General features: G+C 40.4%; 1 protein-coding gene across 9 annotated transcripts in view; it reads right to left on the reverse strand.

The window, feature by feature from the left end:
- Positions 1 to 775: 775 nt before the first annotated feature.
- LOC128733126 (chloride channel protein 2) overlaps positions 776 to 23,031 on the reverse strand; it is a 121,441-nt gene continuing 99,185 nt past the window's right edge. For 6 of the 9 annotated variants that reach the window (XM_053826750.1, XM_053826747.1, XM_053826746.1 and 3 more), the window contains 6 exons: positions 15,762 to 15,863; positions 15,460 to 15,694; positions 14,065 to 15,402; positions 13,910 to 13,997; positions 2,888 to 3,170; positions 776 to 1,360 (listed from right to left, as the gene is read on the reverse strand). In XM_053826750.1, coding sequence (XP_053682725.1) covers positions 1,330 to 1,360; positions 2,888 to 3,170; positions 13,910 to 13,997; positions 14,065 to 15,402; positions 15,460 to 15,694; positions 15,762 to 15,863 — 2,077 coding nt within the window. In that variant the 3' untranslated portion in view covers positions 776 to 1,329. Of the gene's footprint in view, positions 1,361 to 2,606; positions 3,171 to 13,909; positions 13,998 to 14,064; positions 15,403 to 15,459; positions 15,695 to 15,761; positions 15,864 to 23,031 lie in introns of all 9 variants that reach the window. The other 3 variants (XR_008411863.1, XM_053826751.1, XM_053826752.1) reach the window with 3 other exon arrangements.

The raw sequence follows: 23,031 nt of genomic DNA on the forward strand, positions 1-23,031 counted from the left end.
AATATCATCTTCTAGTGAATCCAAAATGGGTTCTCGATTTTGTGCAACGATGGCGTTGATCAACGACATCGCGTTCCGGAAAAGAGCGTCCGGCTGGTGCGGAAAACTCTGCTGCTTGTGGACAGATTCGCGCTGCTGCTGGAAAAGCTGGTTTGTTGCTGCCTGCCGTTGCTGGAGCTGCTGTAATAGTACTGCTGGTTCTAACCGGGTGGATTGATTCCCGGATGCTGATTGTGATTGGACAAACCGTTTCCCTGATTCTGATTAATCGGCTGCTGGTGGTACTACCGGTTTTGAGCAGGTAAATTGACTCCCGAATGCTGATTTTAATTGAGTAAACCGCTTCCCTGGTGCTGATTAATCGACTGCCGCTGATCGTCCATTTTGTTGCACATACGCTTCCTTTTGTTCGGCGGCGGCGTCGTGGTTAGAATTCGATCATGATTTTTCTACGAGATTTTTTTGATGAAAAAACACTCACAACACGTTCTCGTCGCCTCTGTCGTAACGTGACGAGGTGGTGTGATAGTTATAGAAATATACACTTAAGTACGTGACGAAACTAAAATATTACTTTATTAACACGACATGTTAAAAGCGTGCTGCTTGCTCAATTGTCGGGAATGAATAGACACTGTTGTGCTTGTGATGACACCAGTGAGCAGTGACATCAATCCGTATGACAGTTACCTGTCAACGGTGAGCCCCTGTGGTAACTTGCAACTATTTCAAACTATGCATTTCTTTAGAATTAGGAAATACGGTATCTGTGTTATTTATTTTATTTTTCTCTACTAAATATACACGGATCAGAACAATTTTTAATTCTTCTTAACAGTAACGGGCCGAAACCGTACAAACTGGCTCAACCGGTTCCTGGTAGCGAGTCACAGAATAGTAAAAAACTATGTCTTTTTCGATATAAATTATATTCGTCTTGGACGAGAGAAATCTCCTATAATTGGATTAGTTTGTTACTTAAAACGATATCAACATTCACACTTAAAATAATTTCCTATTGTTACGTGGGCCTTGGCTAGGTCGGAACTACTTAAAAACAACAATTCCAAGCCAAAACGATGGAATCTGGCTGCACTCCACAATTCCGTTGATGGTCTTGTTCGTTCATATATTTATATTCACGTACTTCCCGTTTCGGGCGGTTTAAGACATCCAAAGCGCTCGATTCCGGTGGCCTAGAAGGCAACATTCCGACCGCACGGTTTAACAGTTTAGATAGGTAGGTATATCATTAAAATTAGAATCACATCTTTTTTTCCATAAAGATTAGACTGTCCTCACGGGAACGGAGGAAAGGATTAGCTGGCATCAATCACGGTTTATCTCAATCTTTGAATATCTGCGGAGGACGAAGAAAAAAGAAAAGATTTTTTTTAAAAAGACGCTCCATCCTGTCGAGAGAACTTTACGAATAGGTATCAAAACCATGCTACTACAAACAGTTTGTTGGTTGCATAATAAGTATTTGACGATTCAATTAGTACTTTAATGAAACTTAACCCTCTCTGTCTCAATGGAATTTGGATGATTTACAGATTTAAGTCATCTGAAGAAGTTATTAATAAGCAATTCGTAAAGAAAAACTATACAGCTTATACAATAATATTTCAACTACGTTCGGAGATAGATATATCCATATTGAAATGCCATAAAAAATTTATCGACTGATGTTAGCATCGCAAGTCTTAGGTCATCTGTGCTACCATGGGATAGAGAGGGTTAACTGTTAATGTTAACGCAGAGTTGTTTTGTTACTGGTTTCCTAATATGCTGTTGTTTTGTAATTTGGTAAATACTGGAACACTGTCCATAAAACTGTAACACTTTTCGCGAATTAAGAAAGTTTTCAAAAGGAACTGCTAACTTGAAGTGAAAAATGATAAGAAACCAGTTAAAATGGCTTGCCGTAGGTTTTACAGATCTGACATTACGTTATTGTCTAGTATAAATCTAGTGGTTAGTTTACGAACAAGATATAGCAAAAAATTAGGCCAAGAGTGTAATTAAATGCATAGATCCCTATATGATGAGCACAATTAACAAAGCTTGCTTGCTTATTTAGTAAACCAGCTTCCTGATATGTCAAAAAAGTGAAACTGGTTTCTTAAACTGAGTGGAATCATTTTTCTATGCCAGTCCAACAAAGGATAATTATTCACATGTTAAGAAGAAACGAGTCGTCATTGATTCTGTAAATTTTAAAAGCAGTTTTTTTGTTTGAAACAAAAATTCTGTTCATGAAAATATATTAGCTGAGTTCAAATTGACAAAAAGTATGTAGTCAGTAAATATATTTTTTAAGAACAGAACCCTTGTTTTGGGCCCAAAAACTGCTTCCAAAATTGAGTTTTCCGACGAAAAGTTTACGACTGCTCATTCCCCTTAAGCAAGATATGCGATCATGCGTGATTAGTGAAACTAACATCAACATTTCGGTTTCAGTTCTTGATGGTCATGAGAACCTAACTCGTTAAATGCAATGGCACTTAGTTAATGTATGTTTCTTTTAAACCAATCAAGTACACTCAAAAACGTTAGAAACATCTAGTGAAAAACGGAAATCTGTTATCGTTTTATCCAAGTACCTTTCTAGCGTCCCAAGATGATACAGTGTTCTCTACGACCAATAGACTTCTTCCATTGTGAGATTGTGCATTGGTGTATGAATTAGTTTCTGCTAGTGCGGATGAATGTAATAATTAATATTAGATGGATATGTGTCTGCGTGTTAAACTATTAGCTAGTATTGGTCGCAATCCTAGAGGTGCAGTGCGAAATTGTTGCCTAATAGAGTGGACGTTCAGTTCACAGAACTGCACAAGCTACTAGCTACGTAGTACGTTTTGTTTTAAATAATAAAGACTACTGTTGCACGCCACCGTGATTGTTTGAGTGGTTGTTGTTGTTGTTGCCGCCGCCGCCGCCATTGCTGCTACTGTTGTTGTTGTTGTTGTTGTTGTTGGTTTTATTAGTGGCACTGCGTTTATCGCCCGTAAATCTAATGTTGTCTAGCTCGATATCGGAACAGTTATCCGAGTTGGATAGTGCAGAATCCATGGATGTTATCGTATTATTTACTTTTTTATCGCTGTAGCCACCGTTAGGTCCCTTCGGCAGGAGTGGGTCCTCTGCGCTACTGATTTCCGCCTCTGTGAATAAGGTACAAAAGAAATTGAATTATTATTAGCGTACTTTAATGTGGTAGAAAATGTATTTAGAATCGTCATCAATATTCTCTAGAATTTCGCACAGGCTCGGCTAGCCGTTTCTTTCGACTATTTTGAAAAACTAGTTCAACCAGCTTGGCTTCTCATAAAATCGAATAACAGATTATAAGCAAAACATTTTGGTTGGGCACTCATTTACATACAGTTCACATTAATTATGTAGAAGCACTTCTACCTTGGTTAGAACACAGAGAACCTGTGGTTAGAATTCGTTACGAATAATTTCTTACAGTACGTCACTATAATCGTTTGAAGCGAAAGCGTCCTGTCGATGGTTCCTAGTTGAAGTAAAAGCCAAAATGACCAAAATGTACTTTTTCGGTCCTACGCATTCTTATACGTATTATATATGCCCAACACTCAAATAACATGTGTTTGTTCGAAAATATTCGATAAATTTGGGAAAATATAGCTATTCGGCTAATGGTTTCATACGGACAAACAAGACACAAAACATATGGATGATATGGATCTTACGTTAAGCAAACAAATTTATAAGTTAAAATGGTTTCACAGTTGACGTACCTCCCCGCATAATCAACCAGCAGAGTAACCTGTTTTTCAATAGCTTTACGCTAAGTTAGGAAAATTATTGTTCAACAACCAGTCTGTACATTCGCATAAACAGGCGTATGCATTTTTTATAGGTGATGGGCACGATTCCGCTAATCCACTTACAGCTAATTAGCTCAGTTAACATTTTGGTTCGCGGTTAGCGTTTTCGCTAATTTTTATAACCGTTAGCGTTTTTGTAAGCTTCCGCTAAATTTTTGTTCCGCTAAATAAACCGTTAATTGTTTTTGCTTTCTCGGATATCACTTTCTTGGGCATCAATATCATAACGTTTTTTCAACAGCCAAGGAAAATTATTATCTGCAAAATAGTTTTTCACAAAAGGAAAACTCAAAAATAAACTTAGAAAAACTGTACCGTACCATATGAAAGTTTTCAAGAATTTTCAAAAGATTAAGAACGTTTCAATTATATCGTTCGCTAATGCATGCATAACGGGTGGCAACTAAAATTTGGGAATTTTTTTCTCAAGCTGTTAAAAAAAGACAAAGATGCATGAAGAAGATCTGATTTACCGAAATTAAAGATACATTATCCATTGTAGAAAAAAAAATTAGTGTGCATTTGAAAACGGTCCGTAATCGGCTGTTCAGCGAAGCTTCCGTTTGATGTCCGAACAGGAGCGTTGTACGGCCGTCATGTCAACTTTGCGAATGCATCTCTTGATTCTACCAATCAACTGTTTGCAATTCGTGACTCTCCAGTTATTTTTGTATACCAAGGAACTCAAAATACCGAAGAAATCTTCGATTGGGCTCTGAGACAGATTTTTCGGGTTGTGGTTTTTGGATAAAAATGGGATCGAATGGGTATACAGTAACGATTGTATTTTTTGGGCGTAATGCGATGATGCTCTATCCGACCGAAACACGTATTGTCCATCTGCATGATGTTTTTGTAGAAACGGGATCAAAATTTTTTTCAAGCATTCATCTGGTGCATCTTTTTTTTATTCTATATTAGAGAGGTTTTCAGCCTGCGGCTGGTTCGCATCTTAATTGATAGCCAAACCAGAGAACTCGTTGTTGAAGAAACGAGAAAGAGAGCGATGTCCTTCTGCGTCCATAATTTTCGCTGGTCTTCCACTACCTTGCTTGCGAATAGTTGTTGTGCATCTTAGGATATGGTAAACAGTCGAAGCCGCAACATATTTGCTTTTTAAATTTTGTACCGTATACTTTTTGCCGAGATTTCTGTTGCTGTTCGTAGAAGTGTACAACGCGCTCCCGAAATGTTACTTGTTTCGACGCCATTTTTAGCAATACTGGGCAAGCAAAAATATTAACAAAAAGAGGAGAGAGAGCTAACACATACATACTCTCATTTCTCTCAAGCTCGTTTGTTGTTGAGCATAAGTGAAAAAAAAATCCAAAATTTTAGTTGCCACCCGTTATTTATTCTGATTTCTCTGTATTTTTACTAAAAACTTGAAATTTTATTACTAGATGCGCCACTACTAGTACGCTTACCCTACTACTGTGTGTGAATATGCATCTCAGATCTCAGGTATGTACACTCTTAAATGATTCTACCTGTAAATAGGTCGGATTTAGTTAAAGCTAGGTTGAAACTACTCAAAATGCCCTTAAAGTGTACAAACTCAAACTTTGGGTAAAAATTTCAACCAATTTTGGCTACTTGCTATCGATAATTGAATTATTCTCTATAACAAATAACGCACTTTTAAGTTCCTACTACCAATTTTTTGGTTGAAAAACTACTCAAAATCTGAATTTGTACACTTTAAGGGCATTTTGAATAGTTTCAACCTAGCTTTAACTAAATCCGACCTGTTTGCAGGTAGAATCATTTAAGAGTGTAGTATGTAGTAAAATAAAAAAAAAATGAATGAAAATGTAAGTAACCTTTTTTAGTAATTCAGAAAAAAGGCCGAATCTCCTATATTCTACACAGGGCCGACGCTTCCCTTAAGCAAAACAAGCAGCTGCTTGGAGTGCTACAATCCTATTGATTCTAACAGCCTCCCCCAGTCGAGATTTGAACATACGACGACTGACTTGTTAGACCAACATCGTACCACGGAGCCAACTTGGCAGTTTGATAACGTTATAAATGCAATATCTATTCGAATAAATCTCCTTTATTTTTACGACTAAATACTGGGGGCGCCATTTTGAGGATTTGCGTGGAGCGACAAATTGGCTAGCGCCGGCCCTGATTCTACATACGATCAGGCCCGGATTTGATCAGAAATTTGGCTGCGATCGAACTACAACGTATGCTATAACGGATGTCGATCGGGATGTTTCTGATCGGAACGGGCTCGACCGGAATGTAGAATTATTTGGAAAAGCTTTCACAAGATTTTTCACATTCTCTGTGGTTCAGATGGAAAACTCCAATGAAAAATCGAAAGTCCTGCTACATAAAAATCTATACCTATAAAAATGGATTTCTGTCTGTCTGTCGGAATGTTCCTTATAGAATCGAAAACTACTGAACCAATCGGCTTGAAAATTTGCATGTAGAGGTTTTTGGGGCTAGGGAAAGTTCTTATGATGGTTGGAGACTCCTCCCCCCACTAAGAGGGGAGGCTCCTATGCAAATGAAACACAAATTTCAGCACAACTCGAGAATTAATCAAGCAAATGGAACAAAATTTGGCATGTGGGTGTTTTTGGAGACAAGAATTTTTTCTACGGTGAATTGAGACCCCTCGCCTCTTTAGAAGGGGAATTATGACTCCTCTCCCCTTTAAGAGGAGGCGCTTCCATACAAATGAAATATAAATTTCCTCATAACTAGAGAACTAATCAAGCAAATTAGATGATTCAGGGCGAGACGGACACTGCCCAGTCAGCATTTTCATATGTATAATTACATTGCAAATAAGAGTTACGTACTGATATGTATCCAACAAAATCGTATTCGACGCGCAAAAGCCGCTTATTTGTACCATTTTGGAGGCGATATACGCGCTGAGGAATAATTTTGAGCGATGCACTTATATAGGTATTTCAATACGATAATATCCGATTAAACGCGACCAGTTACATGCAGCTATACAACTTTATGCTGAAAATCGTATGTTTGTCAACTACTAGCATTATAAACGATAGAATATCAACTTGTGCGCGCTTTATTAGGCTTCATTTGCGAATGCGAATTTGTTAAGAGATATTTACGATGATCTTCGTACATTGATATACGAGTTGGTGCTGGCTGGGTGGCTGAGAGTGTTCCGTGAAAATGGTACATCCTGCGTAAGGTTTTTCGTGAAATAGTATTCTGCGAAACTCTATATTTCGCGTAATGGTCAACCGAGAATTGGTGTTCCGCAAAATGGTATTCGGCGAAATGGTTTGTAATGACTGCAAATGTTTAAATGCTATCCGCTTTATTTTATCAGGCTAAGCAATGGGGGGAGTTGTTTTACATTTTACTGTGAGGAAAATTTGTATATTAAAACACCCATGAACTCCTCAGAAACTTGTAAAACTCGAGATTGTGATAAAGGTCATCCGAGATTCAGGATTTATGTACAACACAGTTTAATTTGTGGCAATACGAAGTTTGTCGGGTCAGCTAGTATACAAATAAATATATAGCATTGCTAAATTTATAGCATCTTACTCTGCGTAGCGCGAAGACTGCACCAGGTGATGCTAGTGTTTTTTCCAAGTTTTAGGGGTGTCAATGAAACGATGATGTTTTGTTAGAAAATTTGTTCGAGGTGTTACGTCTGTTAGTCTGTGGCTTTACACTTTATTCAAAATTGTTTACTTTCAGAACATTAACGTGGTCTAGGAAATAAACCAGTTGAGATTGGAAAATTATGTCACTTTTTGCTAAAATAGAATCGCAGGTCTTTAAGGTTGTCATACCGGCTGGAACTGCTTACATACCAAGTAACATTTTTGTTGTATAATAGCTTATTAAACTATTGCACAGCTAATTCCCGTGTAATAAGTGCATATGTAATTGCCTCATTCATTCATTCTCAACAGTGGCAGATATTCATGCTTATTTCGTTACATGTTCATTTCTGGTACAGTTGACTTTTGCTAATTGAACTAAGCTCTTAGCCTGCTTAGTTAAACACTTTCGTTAATTGGGCTGAGATGGATAAATCGTTTGTTTCTGTTGAAATCATCGCAGAAAGGTTTATAAAAATATATACCTATATTAAATGCGAAATTAAAGTGAAACTTAATCATTTCATTGTTGAAATTTATTTCTAGATTGTTTAACCAGTACTTAACAGTAGAATTTCATACGACAATGTTACCATATATTGCCATTTTTCACTGATTCACCGTGATGGGAGGGTTAAGTTCAAAAACGATCAGAAAATGTTAAATTATTGTCTACAATCGAAATAGTTCATTCTAGAGCCCCTTGGATGAAAAAAAAAACACTGTTAGAAGAGACGTTTGACTTCGTTTCAGATGGGCTGTACCCCAACTAACGAGGGCCCGATTAAACGCAGCACACTTAAGGAGAAATGAGTCGTTGATTCTGTAAATTTTAAAAGCAGTTTTCTTGTTTGAAACAAACGTTCTGTTCATGAATATATTCTCTGTATTCAGATTGGCAAGAAGAATGCAGTGAAAACATTCCTAAAAACAGAGCCCCTGGTTTGGGCCCAAAACCTGCTTCCAAAATTGGGCTCTCTGATGAAAAGTTAATGACTGCTGCTCATTTCCCCTTAAAGATAGTGCAATGAGCGAAAGTTGACTGTACTTCTATAGTTCATCCCAACATAGTAAACAAGTTCAACGTAGTTCTACGTTAAAATGATAAGCTTGTAAGGAACAGTGAATTTAGAAATTTATAAAAGTGATTTAGGAAGTACCGGCTTCCGTTGCTCCTTTTCTACTATAAGTACGAGGATCTGCCACTGATAATGTTGATTCTGGCTGTTTGTTTGTGTCGTCAGGATTTCAATTTGGTTCATGCCACAATAGCTGACAGGTTGCTAGTGTTGAAGCCGCTCCTCTGATGAGTAAATCCGCAGGATTTATCTCACTTGCAATCTACATTAGAGCAGTAGCTCTACGCCAGCGTTTCTCGCAGGTTTACTCGTAGTGCTGCTTTTACCGTTTTCAAGGAACCTACCGTTTTGAGCAAGAAACGCAGCAATTCCAGTCTGGGTGTCGTGTGCCAATTAATTGGTGCTACCCCTGCCTTGGAGCGCAGAAGTCGAGAGCTAACCTTAGCGGTATTTCCGATGACCCGCAAGTAGAGAACTGCACCGGAGTTCGGAATCGTCACAATAACCATGCAAATAAATACGTGTTGGATTGTCCAGTCCAGTGCAATGACGCGGAACTTTGATTTCCACAAGAAAGGCTCCCCAAAGTTGGTTAAACGGTATCCGGAAGAGCCATGACCGATACAGTCCCGAGCAATCCTAGAGAGTCGAAATTTTTTGCAAATACCACTCGCTTGAAGGATCTCTGCGTAGGGTCGACATCTACGTTGATGGTGAACAAGTCTTCTACTACATGCCACACCTAACGCCAAGAGTTTTAATGTTGATTCTGGATCGAAATAATGAACTCTTTTTGCTGCTGGAATTTCCGCCATAAGTCTATAGTTGTTAGATGTCCACTTTGCATCAACACTGTAATAACAAAGCCTCCTCGACGCTGTTGGCCCCAGTCAGGCAATCATCAACGTAAAAATCCTTGATTCCTTCCTTCCTTCGCTATGTGAAGCTTGTCTTCCTCATCCTCTGCTAACTGTTGCAGGGTTCGGGTAGCCAGGTTCCTGCCACAGCATCTGGATGAGCTTGCTGTCCTCACTGGTGACCTTAATTTGAAGGTACATTTTCTCGATGTCAACGCTATGCAATGCGTTCGGAAGCTTACCAGAATATTGTGCAGGGTATCCTGAACTACTTGGCCAGTCATCACGATATCGTTGAATGCCAACCCATCACTGGTTGACTTCTGCTAGTCGTTGAACTCTATCCGAAGTTTAGTTGTACTGCTGTCTTCTTCGAGAATGCTGTGATGTGGAAGATATATTACTGTCTCTGGATCCTTGGTAGCTGGTATGCAAGATGCGTATTCTGCTTGGATATACTATAAAATGTAGTCGCAATAACGGTTGCATTGGTCGACATTCTTTTGCACTCGTCTTTGTTGGAAATTGAATTCGTGCAACGCTGTATATCCGATTTCTCTCAGATATATGCTTAATGGATACAATTTTTCCAAGTCCCACTTGGAACTCACTTGCAGAAGCAAATCGATTTCTCCCGGAGAATTAAAGCGCTCGTCTGCCAGCGAAAAGTCTTCCTTTGATCTCCAAGAGGAAGTGTCCAGAAAGGCATGTGGTAACTGTTCTGAGATTTTTGGTAAGACGGCACAAACTATATTTCCGGTATAAAGCTGGGTTGTCTGGATTGGAAAGTGATCTCGACGGCGTAATCGAAGACCGGATATCTCGCGCGATGGCGTGTGCACGGCTTGTGGGATTAATTCGAGTTACTTAGTTACTTTGAAAGATTGGTGAAGGAGTTTGCTTGTAATGCTGAGTCTAGTAGTGCTCGCGCAGAATGAAGATTGCCTCCAATGTCGCACACGCTAACGACTGTAGTGGCAAGGAAGACTGATGAAAATAGCTTCGTTGATAGAAAGATTGCTGATAATCCGGTCCGTTCAGTCCTTCGTGAAGCAGCGTGTGTTGTCGTTCTTTACAAGTTCGTTGCAGATTCGGCAGCTTCTGTTTTCGAGAGAAATAACGGACACAAAGTTGTTGCAGTTCCTTCGTAGTTCTGCTCTATTTGTTGGTTGATCATTTTTTGCCAGAAAAGAATAAGACATTTCTATGGCGTTTAATCGCTGTTTGTCAGCCGTTTCATATATACGTGAAAGGGCACCAGCCAATGTAGCGGGAATTGATGGATTGCCAAGAAAACATTATAAATGATGGTTAACGATCTGATACCTACTTTCTATCGAAACGTTTCCTAAACGCTCCGTCGTAAGCGCTATCCGCCACTTTCATTTGAGTGCTGCCGATGTACGTCCGGTCGTGTAGATTTTTAAGTCGTCAATCGTCAGAGAATGTTGGAAGAATTTTTCCTTTGGGTAACAACCTGCAATTCTGGTACAGCTGCACTCGTGTATGCAGAGTTTGATCCTGGCTGAGAGAACGTTCATGGGGTTCCCAGAATAACACTGTTCCGCCTAACGAATTTGCAACGGAAGTCCGAAATCGCGGCTCAAGCAAGCCTTCTAAATCGTTCACTTGTTGGATAGCCTAGTTCGCGGTGCCGTCGTCTTCCGGAGTGCCCTGGCTCTCATGGTGTATAGTCCAAAACTCCTGCCATGCTTCTAGCAAACTGTCCATATCGGCTTCCAGCTTGTCTATTCGCACGGTGGCTACTCGCACTTTTGATTGACTCGAACCACAATGGTATTTATCCGTCCTTCCGTTGCGGACCGTCGTACAAATCTGTCCATTGTCTATCGTGTGGATCACTGGTTATCCTATCTACAGCGCCAAATGTTTTCGCGGGAAACGCTTGGTTCGAAATAACGGGAATCGAGTTAAAGAAGCGAGATGATTTATTCACTTTGGATTTATTTCAAAGACTGCTGGCCTTATTTATAGGTCAGCTTATTGTAGTGTTGTGTGCAATTTACAATAGATTTATGCTGTCGAATAACGTGCAGCACACAGCCTAATAATTTTCGACAATAGACTATTGTGATTGTTGGGTGTCTTATATTGTGTATCCTCAAAGGGGAGATCGCTTGATCAGATGGTTTTTATAGCACGTAATAGATAAAGAAATCAATATATTATCAATTTCCCACCCTTTCGTACGCGATGAATTATAACCGTCGCGGGCCAAACCGTCGCCAGAATCGTCGCGGGGGCAAATATCGTTTATTTTGTCAAGTAAATCAATAGCTTACGTGCTAGACAAGCATAATATTGTCAATTGCAAGGAAAATTGTACCATCCAAAGTGCGATATCGCTCATAAAAGTGCTATTTTGCATTAAATCGTTTCGGTATCTTCGGCGCACTTTTTCGTTATCTTCCAAGCAATAAGTGCGCTGAAGATACCGAAACGATCTAATGCAAAATAGCACTTTTATGAGCGATATCGCACTTTGGATGGTACAATTTTCCTTGCAATTGACAATATATACTTATAACTTACATACAGCCAAGCAAATTCTCTCTGCGACGATTTCAAGCTATCAAAAAAGTGAGCAGCGCGTTTTGTTACCAAAGAAACGGACAATAAAACCGCTTAGTAGCAGTTTGATATTGAAATTAGTCTGCTTCACGATGCCCATCTGATCGAGCGTCTGATTGGTATATGCTATACATTGCTCAATCAACATCAGGGATACCAGACTTGCAGATTTGTCTGCAAATTCTAGATTTTTGGAACGGTCTTGCAGATCATTATAAATTTGCAGATATTTGCAGTTTTTCTGACTTTTAATGTTTTGGTGCAGATTTTTGTTCGAAGCTCTTTAAACTTTCACAGACTTCCTAAAAAAGTGTGCAGATTTTCGCAGATTATTTTTAAACCAGAAAATTCGAGTAGCCGGAAAACTGCTCGATTTTTTCGGTTTTCGAGCAGTTGCAGACATTTTTTTTAGAAAATATGTCGACTAACATTTGAAAGGGGCGTATAAGCCAACTGTCAAACAGAACGAGTGAGAGTTCATTTTCCTATGCTGCTCCAGCAAAAAATAACTCTCACTCGTTCTGTTTGACAGTTGGCTTATCCGCCCCTTTCAAATGTTGGTCGACATATGGCATCTCTGATCAACATGGTTGTTGACGGTCATCAAGGATATTTATTTTTCAGCATGTTAACACATCATTTCTGTCCCAGGTCATGTCACTTCTTCGTTTGTCTACTCAATGCATGACTAGATTTTGCCGCGTTTCGTCGAATCCGACTCTCATGCATTCAGTAACGGATTTCGTTCCACAGTTTGTGCAAGACTTTGGTATAAATGTCTTTAAGATTTGATCCTTCTAGAACGACAGACTTCACCGCTGACTGATAGAGTACAAGCCAGTTACGGTGCTAGTGCAACGATCCGACTATTATGACGATTATAAAACAGAGATTGAGAGCAAAGGTTTAGTAACCCTACCGACAAAACCATTCTTCTTTAAAAAAACTATAAAATTATTATGAAAAATCAACTATAACGATCAACTAATAGTCAATTTTTCAGCCAAAAGGTGAAGAAATGGTAGAGCGATATATAGAAAAAGGTAGATGCATGATGAAATGCTAAGCAAAATGATATTCCGGGGATGACGACGTTTGATACAAAAAAAAAGGACCAAGAACAGTAAACTATCAATAAATTTCAATTCGAAGTTTTATAAGCTCCTGAAAAGGCGGAGAAGCCATATAGTGTTTTCAAAAGATTCAGACGTAAAGAACTGTAGACACGTCTTGCGTTGCGATTTTAGAAGCGAAGAACTTATTGCAATATCAAATACTGAATCAAGCAACGGGAAGCTTTCTGATCGAACCAACCAAATTATCCGAAGACCCGTTTGTGCGAAATTAGTGTTAGCAGATTCCGATTGATCTAAGTATTATTATAATGTGGTGTAAGCAACGAGTGTGAATGAATGGTTAAATGGATGCTGAGTTTCCAACTATGAAAATGATGACATTATAGTATTCGTTTTCATTTATTTTTCTTTACTTATATTTTTTTTCTACACACTATCATGTTAGTGACGGAAACTAGCTGGGGTGCTGTTGTGCTCCAAAGCTCAATAGAATGAGACAAATGCTTCTAAATTGTATGTATTTTTTTATTTTTGAGATAGATTATTGGGCTATATTCTCATTAAAAGAATTTCCCGCAAAGGAGCTGTTTTTGAACTTCGGCTGATCAGCCCAACAAAAAAGTTTATGGAATCTTATACTGCCGATTACTATCGTAAACCGCACTTGTATCGATTGGTTAACAAATTCTATTTATTTTCACTAAATAACAATGAACAGAAAACAATTCCATGCAGTTTACGTTGGGGTACCCGTTGGGGTCTGTACCACGTCAAAAAACTTTACTCTATTACTATTGTAATCAAAGGACACTCTCATACTACACCTACCTTTGGCTCTGGCTTCCTCCTCCTGTTTCTGTTTCACCGATTCCGGTGTAAGCGTGCCGCTGTTCACATTCTCGATGGCCACCCTCAGCTGTAACACAGAAACACATCGTGAGTTGTTGACCTTAGAATCACTCTTAGAAGTCTACAAAATTTACCTCTTTCAGTGCCACCACACCGACCAGTCGGCCAACGTTCGTCACATACGCGTGGTTGATACCCACCATCGAAAACAGTGAGTGAACCTTTAGAATTGAGGTACGTTCGACCAGCTGGAACGGCGCCGGATCAATGTGCAGGTTGTCTACGTCGATTGGCTTATTCATTTCCTCCAGTTCCCAGGCTTTCTGGTCCTCTGGTGACATGTCGATGACTCGCTCCCGTGGCAGTTGCACTTTCTTGGAGATTCCCGGGGTCAATGGTACACCTTCGGTTCCACTGATACTTGGCGTACCGATGGAACCGATTTCAGGATCGGGAGTAACATCCTGTAGGGTTGCCGACTTGCGGAATATAATTTCAAACGCTGATCGAATCTTACTTTCCGTCCCGGTGATGGTTGTGTATGGCGTTTGGACCGGACTGTGTGCTGATAGAGGAGTGGTACCCTTTAGCGTGAATGAGTTCGTTTTTTTCAGGATGGATTTTTTCGGCTGCGTCCCGAAAACAGGACTATACTGGAGTGTCGTTTCTTTTTTCGCCTGTGGCGGTAGCATTTCGTTGTTGGCTCGCTCACGCAGTTTTAAAATGTCCGGCGCTGGACTGACTTCGAAACGTGATGGACGGCGTGTTTTCTGCAGCTCTTCTGCCTCCCGCTTGAGTCGTTCTTGCTCTTCGCGAGCTTTTTCTTCGGCTTCTTTCATCCATTTAGCTGCCACTTCTAGACGTTTCTCGCGACCGATATGTTTGTCGATCAGTTTGATCAGTTCGTACCTTTGAACGCTTCCTAGCAGAACCTTGTTGTCCGGGCAATCGACGATCGGTAGGCTTCTTAAAGCTTTATTCGCTTTCAGAATTTCCTTCAGCTTCTGGTAGGAGATTCCTTTCCAAATGTACCTAACGTCTCGTACCATGAAGTCTTCGACGTAGATGTTGTACATTCCGGAACCACTAGGTAGCAGATCTGGCAGATACGGCAATTTCTTAATTAAGATAATGCTATCGTACATGGACGGCTGTAGAAGAGCGGCGACCGCATTCGAAACCAGCGAAGCAATCATTACCGGCACGATGTGCGTAATTTGGCCGGTCATTTCGAACACTATTACACCCACCGAAACTGTATGGGTGACGGCTCCGGAGAAAGCGGCAGCTCCCACGACCGAATATCCACCGGGGATGATCGGTGCCAGCTTGCCACCGTAGCGCACCCCGTAGGGGAACCACAGATGCATTCCCTCGCCGACCAGGCGACCCAGGGCAGCGCCGATTTTGAACACAGGAATGAAGATACCAGAAGGAACCGGAATGGTTGAGGTGATGATGGAAAAGAAAAACTGTAAAAGACGGTATTGAGAGATTCGATAAAATTGTTAGATGGCAATGTGATTTACCGTGTATAACAAATAAATAAACAAATTGGCGAAGACATCTGTATAGGCCGTCCGCCAGTTGGACACGATAGCAGCCTGTTCTACGGTGAGATCCTGTTTACTCCAGGTGAAGTTGGAAAACAGCTGCAGTACCTGCTCGTGGGTACTCAGTTCCCCGGCAATGTATTGGCCGAAGCCGAGAGGGAATGAAAGAGTGGCCACGATCAGCGCCAGAATGCCGGGATACAGGAAACGACTGGAACAGAAAGATAGGTGGTAAAAATAGTTATCGTTTTGGGTTTTGGGCTCACGAAATGATTTACTTTTTTTGAAGAAATTTGTTCATTCCTTTATTGGATCGCATGAAGAATACGTATTTGCGATGAACCCATACGTACAGTGCACCTCCAAGACCACTGACAAGGCTATCAAAAGTAGAAAAAAAAGCGTTAACACAGTTATTAAAGCAGAGGATTGAAGCAAACTGTGAATGAGAACTGAAGTGTAATTTGCGGTGAAATAGTTACTGTCCAAAAGCATAAAGTGCAAATTTATTCGATTCAATCTAAATGTGAATTTCATCTGATCGTTAATTTATTCAGTTGTAACTTGTAACTCAGGAACATAAAATAACTATCGTGAGATTCTTGTTAGGAAAAGATTAAAAATCGGTTAACCAAAAAATAACAAATTTTCCATGAGATAGAACATAGTTTTATCGATTTTTTGTTGAAGTTTTTTTATCACTGTGAAAAACGTTTTCAAATAATGTTTTTTCAGGATTGCGGAGAAAATTTTCTCACATCTATCTATCTTCCATCTATCTATACAGGGTGTTAGGTAGCTTAGTGCAGATATTTCAGGGGGTAATAGAGGATCATATTTGACGAAAAAATCCTTCTAAGCATATAACCAAATCTCAATCGTTACAGAGTTATTAAACTTTTTTAGTTTTCGGTTCTGTTTACCCTAAATTAGCTCTGGTATAAAACCTATTCTAGCTAGCTCAATTCTGTTACTTTCATTCGAAAGCTAAAACTTTTGTATTGAAAATTGATCTTAAACCTCCTACTTGATGATATTTAGTTAGAAGCAAAAAGCTTTGAAATAAGTGTTTCTCAAGGGATTTTTATCGACTTTCTCCTAAAAATGTGCGATAAAACTGATTGCTCTTATCCATCAATTTAAAGCTCTAGTACCGTTCTACAATTCGCTCTTTGACGCAAAACTACTATCTCTTTTAATTTCGTTGCAATTTCATTTTAAACGTATGGTTTTGGGTATTGAATTAATATCTGAAAACTGATCGAACTCATACATCACGCATAGCACACTAAATCAACGCGTGCGACGGACACGATTAAACGCATATGGAAAACAGTTTCGAAACTGACTTCTGATTACTAAAAACGATTGCTGTATTAAAATGTATTCTCCGGAAGGACTCGCGGACATTCACCTTTGTTATGGCTGCGCTAATTGTGTAGCAACGACATTCCAGCAGGAGTATGGTTGTAGATTTTCTGACCGTCGGCTACCTAATGCAAATAAGTGTACACAAATCAAGAAGTGTTCGTTTTGTTGCACAATGATTTTAATTCAGAAACGTCTATGACAACGCGCCGTCGCTTCCGATAAGGAACGTTGTTTTCAACGAGGCTTCGAGGGAAGCCTGAGCCTCCATAGCAAGTGGCGTCAGTGATAGACCATACAGTTTTGCGAATCGTGGGAAATGATTTCAAGACAAGCACAAGGCAAATTGCGGCACTGTCCCTTGTCACCATGGAGATGTGGAACGAGCTCAACCGGGTAAAAATGCATCCTTTCCACACTACAGATTCAAGAGCTGTTTCCAGCGAATAAATTTAACCGTTATGTGTTCGACAGGGTACCCGGGTACCTTTTCAGCCTTCAAAGTACGAAATTCTAAAGTTTTCTTTGATCAAGGATACTGAAACTCTGTGACATCTAAGAACTAGTTAAATTGCAACTTTTCATAAAATAAGTTTTCATGTAGCACTTAAGGAGGTGGAATGGGGGGGCTTCGAATTTTTTTACCCCTTAAGTGCTCGACAAGGGTACCCGGGTACCCACAAATTGAAACGCTTGTAACTTTGGCAATTTTTGACCGATTCGGACACTTTTACCACCAAAAGATTCAGGAACTTATCGACTTCCAGTGTGGTTATAACAGAGCTGGAAGTGGTTCATCTGGTTCCCGGAAATCCGGAAAGCTGCAGAAAAATAAATTTTTTATTTTACTTTTAGGGGGATTATTCAAAATTTGAATTTCACCATACGATAGAACTTTTAATTTCAAGAAACTCTCCCAAAGGTTCCATAAACCTAAAATCAAGTTTTCCCACTCAAAACTCTAATGCGCACATATTTTTGGTTTTGGACAACTGTGAAGCCCCACGGGAATATGTTCCGGAATGGCCATGCCGTGCAAAATCATCAGATAGAATCAAAATAATGAAAAATGACCTTCTGGAGTAATTTCATGAATTTAGACACCCATATTGCCAGTGTTGCAAACCAAACAATTTTATGGCCACAGGAGGTCCCACGGGAACTTGTCACAGAATGGCCATTCCTAGGATATATCATTATATTGTTTTAAAACAATGAAGAATGACCTTTCGGAGTAATTTGAAGAACTTTGGACACCCATATTACTATAATTACATCCAAAAATATAAAAAGGGCTTTAATTCCGGAACACATCCTCGCACTGCCGGATTTCCGGGAACCAGATGAACCACTTCCGGCTCTGTTATAACCACACTGGAAGTCGATAAGTTCCTGAATCTTTTGGTGGTAAAAGTGTCCGAATCGGTCAAAAATTGCCAAAGTTACAAGCGTTTCAATTTGTGGGTACTCGGGTACCCTTGTCGAGCACTTAAATGTGTTTTTTTTTGTCGAACACATAACGGTTAAGCAGCTTAAGTTTTGCAAGATTATGCAAGCAAAAGTGGCGGCGAATCCTCAATTGATGAAAAACATTGTTGTTGTTTTTCATACGTGTCAGAATGTGTTCATCGCATGCGGTAATCTAGTGTGCTATGCGTGATGCAGTTTTCAGATACTAATTCAACACCAAAAACCATACGTTTAAAATGAAATTGCAACGAAACAAGAAGAAATAGACGTTTTACAACAAAGAATGAATTGTAGAACGGTACTAGAGTTTTAAATTGGTGACTAACAACAATCAGTTTTATCACACATTTTTAGGAGAAAGTCGATAAAAATGCCTTGAGAAGCACTTGTTTTAAAGCTTTTTGCCTAAAAAAATTACTAAATCTCATGAAATAGGAGGTTTAAGATGAACTTTCAGTTCAAAATCTTCTCAACTTTCGAATGAATGTAACAGAATTGAGCTAGCTAGCATAGTTTTTGTATCACAGCTAATTTAAGGCAAACAGAACCAAATACTAAAAAAGTTTAATAACTCTGTAACAATTGAGATTAGGCCATATGCGTAGAAGGATTTTTTTCGTCAAATATGATCCACTATCACCCCCTGAATCACCCCATCTGGTCAACTAGGCTGCTCGACTGGACTGGTCGACTCACCTGCTCAACTGAACTATTCGACTCAACTGCTCGATTCAACTGTTCGACTTGACTACTCGATTTAACTGCATGACTTGACAGCTCGATTAGACTGCTTGACTGAACAGCTTGATTCAACTGCTCGACTAGATTGCTTGACTCGACGGTTCGACTCGAATACTTGACAATACGGCTTGACTCGACTACTTGATTCGCCTGCTCGACTCGCCTGCTCTACTCGATTGCTCGTAGCGATATCATTGTGCCATTCATTTCAATCGGTTCGCGGCAGAAAATGAACAGTTTAGAGCCACTCACACAAAAGAGCCATTTTGCCCCCCTGTGGAGTTAGCACAATTATAGAGATAATTATTATTATTAGTATAGAATTATTAATCAGCAAAAATGCTGGAAACTTTCACCTACCCTCAGGCTTCTTTATGCCAAGAGAGGTTAGGCACTGTGGTTCTCATTCACATTTTTTGTTGTTGTTACGTCTGCTCCAGTTGTGTTTAATTGTGGTGATTCAGGAACCTCCTCGTAATATTACAGGTTTCAAGAACCACCGCTTTTTGGATATTGTCCAAATTTTTTGGAGCTCTAGCTCTTCCAGGGAACGTTGTAGGTTACAGGGCACTACTCCGGTGGCTGAGATGACCACCGGAACTATACGTACGCCCTCAAGGTGCCACATCTGCTTTAACTCCTCGGTCAAGTCGTGGTATTTCGTTATTTTGGCCGAGAATGTTGACTGGACATTGCGATCCAGCGGTACAGCGATGTCTATGAGGGTAGTGTGCTTCCTCCTTTTGTCGTAGATCACAACGTCAGGACGATTGGCTCGTATAAGGACGTCCGTAATAATCTCACGATCCCAGTACAACTTTATGCAGCTATTTTCCAGAACCGGGCTAGGCAGGTACTTATAGTAGGGTACGTAACAGTTTACCAAGTTGTGCTTCAAGGCGAGTTGCTGGTGCACAATCTTGGCAACTGCATTGTGGCGTCCTAGGTAAGCCGTTTCGGCTAAGGCTGGACAGCCTGCAATCACATGCTCGATCGTTTCCCCTACTGAATTGCACTTTCGACAACGGTCTTCTATATCTTCGTGCAATATGTACCTGCGGTAGTTCTTCGTCGTAATAACACGATCCTGAATGGCTACCATGAAGCCTTCCGTCTCCGAAAAGAGATCACCTCGCACCAACCACGCGTTCGATGCCACTTTGTCTATATGCGCTTGCTCCAATTGATGAGGGTGCGTCCCATGTAGTTCCTTTGCTTTCCACGTTTCGACCTTTTCTGGTACGGTTTTTAGGTCGCAGTTCAGCTGGTAATGCTCCTGCGCCAGATGCAGGGCGCTGAACCCGTGGTCTGCTTCACATTATTATTATTATTTATTATTTATTATTTATTATTTATTATTTATTATTTATTATGATGTATTCTTCGGATCATCTGACAACAAGGTCTACAGAAAATAAGAAAAACTACTAACTAACAAATTAAAATGAACGATTACGATTACGTAAACGACACTTGAACGTTTCACTGCTAATATTAAAATCAAACAAGTAGAACACAGAATTAAAAACTGCACACATAGCGGTAACAGTTTCATTTTGACCAGATAATGTCCGATGAAATGGAATTCTGAGAAAGTCAGAAGAGCGAAGAACTCTCGAGGGCACGTTCATACTGTCCCTTGCCAGAATCCAAGAGGCATCAATTCTTCCACATAATATCTTTCCAACAAATACAGCACGCATATCATCCCTTCTCTTTTCCAATGTGTCCATGTCCAGCAGCTTACACCTATGTTCGTATGGAGGCTGTTTGACGGTATCCGTCCAGGGCAGATCCCGAAGGGTGTATCTGATGAACCTGTTTCGTACAGATTCGATCCGTGCAGTCCAAAGGCCGGTGTAAGGGCTCCAAACAACAGCTGCCGTCTCCAATGATGAGCGTACAAGTGCGTAATACAAGGCTCTCAGGCAGTATGGATCACGAAACTCTTTTGCAATTTACATTGTGAACCCTAGGTTCTTGTTTGCTTTGGAAATGATGCTATTATAGTGGTCCTGAAATGTAAGCGCGGTATCCAACAGAACACCAAGATCCTTGACGACTGTTACGCGTGCAATATTCTGGCCGTTTATGGAATAACTGTATTGGACTGGAGCCTTCTTTCGGCTGTAACTGATTACACACAGCACTAATGGAGACACTGATACTGAGCCGATTGCATGCGCACCGACCATAAAACAAATCGATTAGCTTTTGTAATTCGATGCAATCAGCGACTGAGCGAACTGCAAGCAAGAGTTTGAGGTCATCAGCATACACGATTCTGCATCCAGAAAGATAGCGGTTTTCAAGAAAAGATTTCAACCACCGGACAAAAGCACCAGAGGCACCGAGATGCTTTATTTTAGCAAGCAGTGTTGTGTGGTCAACTCGATCGGACGCAGCTTTGATGTCAGTATACACCGTGTCGACTTGTGCTCCACCTTCCATATGTCGTAGACAAAATGAGCTGAACTCCACCAGATTTGTGCTGTTCGAGTGACCAGGAAAAAAGCCATGCTGATCAGGTGAGATGTATTGTGCAAAACTTCTGTGCAACGAGCCACCAATAAGGATCTCAAATAATTTCGAGCCAGCGAAAAGCGACTTAGTTCCGCGGTAAATGGCAATATCGGTTTTGTTTCCCTTTTTGAGCACAGGAAAGATATAGGATTTTTTCCAGCATATTGGAAATGTTTCCTGAAGAAGCGATTGGTTAATAATAAACTGTAGAGGTTTCTAAAGAGTAAAAGCAGAGCAAAGCCTAGGTGCTACATTCCGTTATCGAACCTTGACCTTCTGTTTTCATACGACAGACTTCGCAGCCGGCTGTTAGAGTGCAGGACAATTGCAGGGCCAGTTGCTACGATTCTATTGACTCTAACAGCCTCTCCCAGTTGAGATTCGAACATACGACGACTGGCTTATTAGACCAGCGTCGTACCTCGAAGCCAACTGGGAAAGAGTAGATGCACAATTTTTCAGTACAATCGACGGTATTCCATCCAGCCCGGGAGACACCGATGATTTCAACTGCTTCAAGGCAGCTTCAACTTCATTTTGCGTGAAACCCGTTATGTTTATATCGCACACGTTTGCAGGAACGAGCTTCAGCGCTTCCTGGACATCAAGGGCTGAAGCACTGATACTGGCGAATACACTAGAGAATTGCTGAGCAAAAAGTTTACAGATGTCTTAAGTATTGCTGGCAGATAGATCACCTAGTGACATTTCCCTACTAGCACGGTTGTTACAAAGTAGTTGTGGTCACCGAAGTATGACCATTTTCAGTTGTAATCCGGTTTCCTTGCGCTTCTCGTTAACGAATGACCAAAAACGTTCTGTATCGACGACTGGCTCTAACAAACTCTTGTTTGATGATCGCGTTCCGTAAACGGGAGCACTTCTTTAGCGCGGCAGATCTCTTACGTTTTAAACGACGAAGCCACGAATTTGACCAGGGTGGTTTCCGTTTAGACCTGGGTCGAGGGACAAAGTCGCGAAAGAATGATAAGAGCAGTTGGTTAAAAAGGGATACAGCCATATTCACATCAACCCCATCCAGGAACGGCCAATCCGTTGAATGCAAAGCTTCGTTCAGGCCAGAAAAATCGGTGCGATAGAAATCAAACTCTCGTTCGTCAAGTCCAAGTCCTGGGCCCGGTCACGGTTATTCGTGAATGGATTTATCTGCTGCATGTCGAGTAATGCCATACCATCCACAAGCGTACTGTTTGCAGCAGTGAATACTGAGTTAGTCTGATCGATTCGAACTTTTCCAGAAGCTAGGCAATTCCAACGAAGACCGGGTTGGTTGTAATCACCGAACAGTAGGTGAAAGTCCTAGTTTCTCGGATATCGTGAATGCAGAATCTATATGTCGCTCGACGCACTTCGGCGAAGTAGAGAAAACGGGTGGAATATAAACAACGCCGTTCGGTTGCCTCCATTTAAATTAACCCAAAGCTG

The sequence above is a fragment of the Sabethes cyaneus genome, chromosome 1 (assembly GCF_943734655.1).
Source record: "Sabethes cyaneus chromosome 1, idSabCyanKW18_F2, whole genome shotgun sequence".
NCBI classification, from domain to species: domain Eukaryota; kingdom Metazoa; phylum Arthropoda; class Insecta; order Diptera; family Culicidae; genus Sabethes; species Sabethes cyaneus.